The following is a 7,394-nucleotide window of genomic DNA, read 5'->3' on the forward strand; positions in this document are numbered from 1 at the left end:
TATCAAATCAAGTGAAAAAAATGAAGGCTCCAGTGAATTATGAACACTAAATGCCAGTTTTGAACCACTGTACAGTGGGGAGTTTATTGTTCTCTTTTAGTGGAACTTGAAACTCAGCGTGCAACACGATCCTGGGCACAACTTTCCCTGTGCTTTATAGATTGTGCAAAGATTACGTATTAAATAAAAATCCTTAAGTGGGGTTATTTTATTTTTCTTATTCTGTGTTTAAAAATTTACCTCTGAAAAATGTAGAGCTGATTTAAAGGACAGTTTAAGAAATAAAGGACAAAAGGCGTCCTTTATTTTGCTTTAGCTGTATTGGTGTTAAGCTCTAAATTGTTGCGAACTTTCCCTGCTTCTAATAAAAAGCCATTTGAAGTGATATTCACGAAATACTTCCAAGTGAAAGTAGTGGAAATTCGCACATTAGCATAGAGTGATCAAAATTGGGGGCTCGTTTCTCATGCTAACTATTATACATATGCATATACATATGTATTTACAAGTATTAAGTATTTATGCTACCCATGTGTCTAATCATTTAATAGAATGACCAGCGCAACCAGATGCTGATAAATGCAATTCATGTAACCGATTGGTACGCAATCATTCCTGAAATGTCTTTTATCTTACAAATAACTATCGAATCCGTGCATTGCACATTAGGGTGGTCAAAAAAAAAAGTTTAAAGTGTTAAGCTCTCACCCGCTAGGACTTTTCTAAATGGAAAAATGGAAAGTGATTTTTTCGCATATAAAATACATGGAAAACTTCATGGGCTTTGAGGCAGTACTAAATTTTTTTTAACCAAAAAAATACGGGTATTCTTTTTCCATTTTATGTATTTTTGGACCACCCTATTGCACACAAATTTTCCAACAATGGGGGCGTTACATGTTGACTGATAAAAAAAAAACGCCCTGAATTTATTTTATAACCTACGCGGACATCTTCCGGCCAGTGCAGCTCCAGCAGTGCGCGCAGAAACAAGAATCACCTTAAACTGCCGCGATTAAAGTGGAAAATATTAAAAGTGTTTAAATGCAGGATATTCCTGTGTATTGAGAGACTATGCCGCCCAACAGGATATCAACATTCTGCCGCACCTCACTGCTGCTACAAATAATATTTTTAATTATTTATTTGGAAGATCCAGCCGATGGATTCGTTAATTCGTATGTCTCAAGCGATTATACGCCCCCTTGAGCGCGATTTCTTTTAACAACTATTTATCCTTCGTTTTTAGCCCAAAAATTATAACCAAAGATGGCAATCTAATAGTGGAATCTGGACTTAATCGCAATATCACATTTCGCTTGGATGGCACTTCGCGCATTAATATCAATGACGAATATGATTTGTTGGATTTACTGTTGTTGAGTGGCAAATACAATCGCTCCTCACCAATACACCAGGATGTCTTTGAAGCGGACAATTTGGCGGAACTCTCCAATGTGTTGAATACACTGCGTACATATGTCTTCGGTGCGGACGGTTTGGACAAGCGTTTGTACACAATGTTGAATAGGTTAGTTTTCCTTGGATTAACTATTTCGAAACTTTTTGTGGGCGTTTTGGCTACAATTTTGATGACTTCGTTATTTTTTATCGCTTCAGAACTCGCTCCAACAATCAGTCGCTACGTCGTTTTCAAACCCGTTTGCAACGTGTCGAACGAAAAGTGCAGAATTTGTGGGATCGCCTCGAATTGGATAGTTGTAAGAGTAATCCTTGCGAGAATGGTGGTACCTGCATAAATATTTTCAGTGGATTCATTTGTAAATGCCCGAAAAATTTCGAGGTAAGTTTGATGTTGAACTTCTTTAGCGGCGGTAGTGAGTTAAAAAATTGTGACGGAAATGTGCGAAAATTTCCATGCAACGGAGAGGCATCCACTTTGCCTTTCTATTTCCGCCTTTTCCGTCTCCATTAATATTGAAAATGAACTGTCGCTAAGAGCTACGCAGTGGTTTAAGGTTAAGACTAGACAGAGACAAAAGGGTTAAGACGAAGACTTAGGCGTATACGAAGACGACTACTAAAACGAAGACGAATGCGAAGAGGAAGGCGATACAAACATGATGAAAGCGAAGACAAAAACGATTCCAAGGACTAAGGCAAAGATAAGTACGAAAAAGAGCACGAGTTCGACAATGAATACGAACTCAAATAGGACGACGAAGACGAATTAGCAGACAATAACCAAGGCTAATACGAAGAGGAAAGCGAATACCACGGCAAACACGAAACCGAAAGTCGAATACGAAGCCGAAGCTGAATTTAAATACCATGCCAAAGACGAAGGTGAAGACAAATACGTAGACGAGCACGAAGTCTAAGGCAAAGAAAAATATATACAAAGTAACAGACGAATTCGAATACGAAGACAAGAGTGAAGCTGAATACGAATACGAAAACGCATGCGAAGACGAACACGAATACGGGGGTGAATTCAAAGTCGAATACGAAGATTAAAACTAAGGCTAATATAAAGAAATGCACTAGGCTAATATAAAGAAATGAACTAGGCTAATATAAAGAAATGAACAAAGTCGAATACGAAGATTAAAACTAAGGCTAATATAAATAAATGAACTAGTTTAGCCCAGTCACATTCTTTTTTTTTTATCAATTTAGAGCTCCCCTTGGAATCGTGGAGGAAAAAGCAAATAACTACAGGTGTACAAGGTATTAACCATGTTATATTTATTAAAATAAAATCCGACATATTTAAACACATTTTGACGACTTTAAACGCGAAAAACTGAAAAAAATTAACCTGGAAGATTTTTGGACTTTTCAAGATCTTTTACAGTTTAAAGGGCTGTTTGCAGCTCTCACGAAAAAATCACAAGAAATATTTTTCATTATTTCTTTAGCTTGAAAGAGTAATTTGCTTTTGCTGTAAATTTTCTTGCAGCTCTCAAGGAAAACGAAAAATTCATATAAAATGAAGTACATATGTACATACATATCGTCACCTGAAATGCAAAAAGACGTAACAAACATTGTCGCTGAAATACAAAAAGTCGTAAAATTAGTCGTAGATTTCATCGAAATACAACTCCCACATCATTTTATGCAAAAAATAAAAAATATTAGTCACGACTTTTTCCATTTCAGTTACGATGTTGTTACGTCTTTTTGCATTTCAGGTGAGGATATATTTATGTACATATGTACTTCATTTTATATGAATTTTTCGTTTTCGAGAAAATTTAACTATTAGCGTCATAGCGGCAGTTTTTCAAACAAATCCAGCTTTCTGTAGAATGGTTTCGTTTTATATTAATTCGCAATTATAAGTTCTTCAGACTAGAGACAGAGTGCGACATAAAAGAGCTCTATATTCCTTTTACTGTGTTGTCTACGAATTCAAAACCACATATACTCTTTTTTTTTTTACTTTTTTGTTAATATTCGCATGCTAAAAATTTTTTTGTTAATTTCTTATTAATGTGTAATTTCCAAATCTCTAAAAACTCGCGTTGATTTTTGAGAATTTTTTTGCTGCCTCTCTTACGCATTTTGTCCATATAAACAATTTTCACACTTTTTTGATATGAAAAAAATGCGTAGGACAGCCAGCAAAAATTTCTCAAAAACCAACGCGAATTTTTAGACATTTGAAATTTGCACATTATTATAATAAAATATAATGGGCTATAAAACTGCATAACTGAGTTCTTTTTAGAAATTCGTATTAAAAAGTTCGCGATTTTCTATCATAAAAATGTTAAGATTTACTTGAGCTGTACCGAGTTGAATGTACCTGGGGGACTACTTTGTAATACGATACGAAAGAGATATGCTATGCGATAGGCAAATACTTACCTACCTCGTAAGTAATACGCTGTGGCGATAGCCTATCGCATCGCATTACAGTGTAACCCCCCTGGAAAATCGAGTTTTTATAAATAAAATTAGTTAACAATTTTTTTTCTAAAAAATCATCTCAGATTATAGAAAAGTTAAAGATTGAAAAATCTGCATAAAATTTTCAAAAATTTTATCAACGTATCTAATTAAAATAACTAAATTTTCGGAAACATTTGCAAATAGATCACGTAAATCTTAACATGTTTTCGAAATATTTTGGTTTTAATCTTAAAATATAATCAGCCTTATCATGAGTGTCATTTTCCCCGAACCGGTTCACTTTTCCCATTTGGTTTCCATGTATTTACTATGGGCGGAATAAAAATTTTCGGGTGAATTTTTTTCGGGCGAAACTCAGGATAAGGCAGAATAAATTTTATAACTCCGGTGGAAGACCGCAACCGTATATGACCACCTGTTTGCGAAGAGAAGAGGTAACAACTCTCATTGAATAGCTGAAATGATGAAGAATGTGAATGGCTTGCCAGCAGAAACTTTGTCTTGTCCTCTTTTACCGCTATAACTAATAATAATAATAGATGGGCACTTACACATATGTAAGTGATTGCTGATAGAGCGACAGTTCTTGGCCAGAAATAAACAGGATTGTTCGGGCAAAGCAGACCGAAAAGTTGTTGGAACGCTGTCTCCTTCGTGCTGATCTACATCCACCAATGTTTGGATGAATAATTTTATCTGCTTTTCTTTTCTTAAAAATTACAATAACCACTATTTTCGATCTCTGAAAAAAAGACCTTCCAAACACTCAAATAGCGCATCATTCCTTGGTCTAAAAAAATTTCATCTCAAAGCATTTCACTTTTTATCTAAAACCACCATCTCTTTGAAGGGTGCCACTTGCCAGAACGACGTCAACGAATGCGCCCTATACGCCGGCACCGATTTGGGTTGTCAAAATGGCGGTCAGTGTGTCAACCAACATGGCGGCTACAATTGTATATGCAGCGCTGGTTGGTACGGCATACACTGCACACAACGCAAAGGTGACTGCATGCAGTCATCCACTTGGGAGCTTTGCGCGCACGGCACCTGCGTGAATAGCAATGACGATTTTGGCTACAAATGTATCTGCGATGCGGGTTGGAAAACAAATGGCCTAACACCCGCTTGCACTGTGGACGTGGATGAATGCAATGAATCACACCCGCCATGCGCCACGAAATGCATAAACTTGCCAGGCTCGTTTACATGCGCACCGTGCACTGCTGGCTTAACCGGCAATGGTGTCAATTGTCGGGATATCGATGAATGTGCATTGCAAAATGGTGGATGCAGTTTGAGTCCGCGCGTGGTGTGCATAAATACCTATGTAAGTATAGTTGGTTAGGTGAAGCGAAGGGAAAGTGAACGAGAAATAAGCTACAAGTACTTTTTTTTTTTGCCAACATAGGGCTCATACCATTGTGGTGATTGTCCACTCGGCTGGATTGGTGACGGGCGCAGCTGTGAGCGACGTGGTGGCACTATAAATACGAATGGCGCCACTGCTACCAGTTGTGCGCTCAATAATTACTGTCATCCGCTGGCCAAATGTACCGAAGTCTCCAATACAGCAGTGTGCTCTTGTCCAACTGGAATGGTCGGTAGTGGCGTGGGCCTAAATGGCTGCGTACAGGGTACACAACAGAATTGCGCAACTATGCCATGTCAGGTGAGTAATTTGACTGTATTTTTGACTTAAACTCAACGTATTTATATACTATTATTATTTTTTTGTTACTTACAGAATGGCGGCACTTGCGTCGATTCAGGCGACACCTTCATCTGCCTCTGCCCGATGGGCTACCGCAGTCCGACGTGTGCACCCGTCGCGAATCCTTGCACACCGAATCCCTGCCACAACAATGGCCGCTGTCGTGCAACTGGTGGCACACAATTCACATGCCAATGTCCGGCTGGTTTCAATGGTCGCCTGTGCGATAATCGCTTTAGCCGTTGCGGCGGCATACTCTCAGGTCTGACTGGACATCTGAAATATCCAGAAGGTTCACTTTATGATCACATGGCACAATGCGCCTGGGTTATACGCACTAATGAGTCTTTGGTGCTGAATGTCACCTTCAACGCCTTCGAATTGGAAGATGCAACTGAATGCCGCTTCGATTGGTTGCAAATTAACGATGGTCGAAGCGCGGCGGCACAAATCATTGGCCGCTTTTGTGGTGTACACAAGCCGAGGGGCGGTAACATTATCTCCAGCAGCAGTGAATTGTATTTGTGGTTCAGGTCTGATAATTCGACAGCAAAGGCGGGTTTCGAATTGGAGTGGAATTCTATTCCACCGCAATGTGGTGGTATTGTAGAAGTTGAGTCGCATGGCACACTCACATCACCCGGCTCACCGGGCAACTATCCGAAGAATCGCGATTGCCGCTGGCAGTTGAGAGCGCCAAATAACAAACGTATTAAGTTGACTTTCTTCAGTTTGCAAATCGAGAAGCACGAAAGCTGTAATTTCGATTACTTGGAGGTGAGTAGCTGTTGTGGTTGGGGAGGTTATAGATTTAATGCATATATGTATGTATAACGCAATCTTTATTAACCCTGCTTTGATAACCTACATCTGCGAGACCTGTGCTTTTTAAGCTTTTCGCTCTCTCTTTCGCTTAATGAAGATTTAAATCCATATTTCCATTTAAAATGACGAATATTTCTAAATAAAATGCATTTAAATAATCTGTAAATATTTAAAGACATAGGTTCTTTGAAAAAAAATAATAATAAAATAAGCTATTAGTACATTAGTTTTAAAACCTATTCCCATAAGGGTTCCAGCTCCAGAGGTATTTCCACAAAAAAACTTGCAAAGTAGGGGAAATTGAGAGAGCAAAATTACATTTCATTTTGAGGGGAACTCGAACTTAATCCGGATCAACTGCAGTTAATTCCCGGGTTGATCCGTATCAACGATGCCGTCTGTTTATGCTTTTAGAAACCTAATTAAGGGAGCTTAAGCTTTATCTATACATAAAGAATATTCTTGCCCCGGTGTAATATATTGACGAAAGCGGTATTATAGGTATTAAGGCAGTCACACGATTGAGCATTTTCCTAACATTTGGTGCAAATTATATCCCAATCGTGTGAATACACAAATATTTTTCTTTGTCAGAATCACAAGAAAAAACAAGTAAGAAAGTCTAAGTTCGGGCGGAGCCGAACATTAAATACCCGGCGCAATTATTAAATATATGTTTTCCACCTTTCCGAAAGCTACCGCTACATGGTAAGCCGGGGTGTATACATTTTAAGTAAATTAGCGTCCTTAAATTTCGAAATATTGCAGTTTCAAGCATTTCTGAAATATACCGTTATATGAAAAGCGGTCGTAATTTTAGTCCGATTTCAATAATTTTCAACGCTTTGCTTTTATGTGGCAAGCACAATAACCATACCGAGTTAGGTTCAAATTGCTAGAACGGTTAGCGAGATACATATATGTGATCATAAGTGGGCGGTGCCACGCCCATTTTCCAAAATTGTATCATAAG

The 7,394-nt window shown here is 38.2% G+C and overlaps 1 protein-coding gene across 1 annotated transcript in view; it reads left to right on the forward strand.

The window, feature by feature from the left end:
* Positions 1–945: 945 nt before the first annotated feature.
* LOC108364832 (cubilin homolog) overlaps positions 946–7,394 on the forward strand; it is a 24,186-nt gene continuing 17,737 nt past the window's right edge. Inside the window, exons 1-6 of the mRNA XM_017618680.1 lie at positions 946–1,178; positions 1,250–1,531; positions 1,621–1,804; positions 4,733–5,212; positions 5,294–5,554; positions 5,630–6,373. Of these exons, the coding sequence (XP_017474169.1) occupies positions 1,075–1,178; positions 1,250–1,531; positions 1,621–1,804; positions 4,733–5,212; positions 5,294–5,554; positions 5,630–6,373 (2,055 nt within the window). The 5' untranslated portion in view covers positions 946–1,074. The remainder of the gene's footprint in view (positions 1,179–1,249; positions 1,532–1,620; positions 1,805–4,732; positions 5,213–5,293; positions 5,555–5,629; positions 6,374–7,394) is intronic.

This window comes from Rhagoletis zephyria, unplaced genomic scaffold, assembly GCF_001687245.7.
Source record: "Rhagoletis zephyria isolate East Lansing unplaced genomic scaffold, Rhagoletis_zephyria_1.1 Rzeph_scaffold_01685, whole genome shotgun sequence".
Lineage (NCBI taxonomy): Eukaryota > Metazoa > Arthropoda > Insecta > Diptera > Tephritidae > Rhagoletis > Rhagoletis zephyria.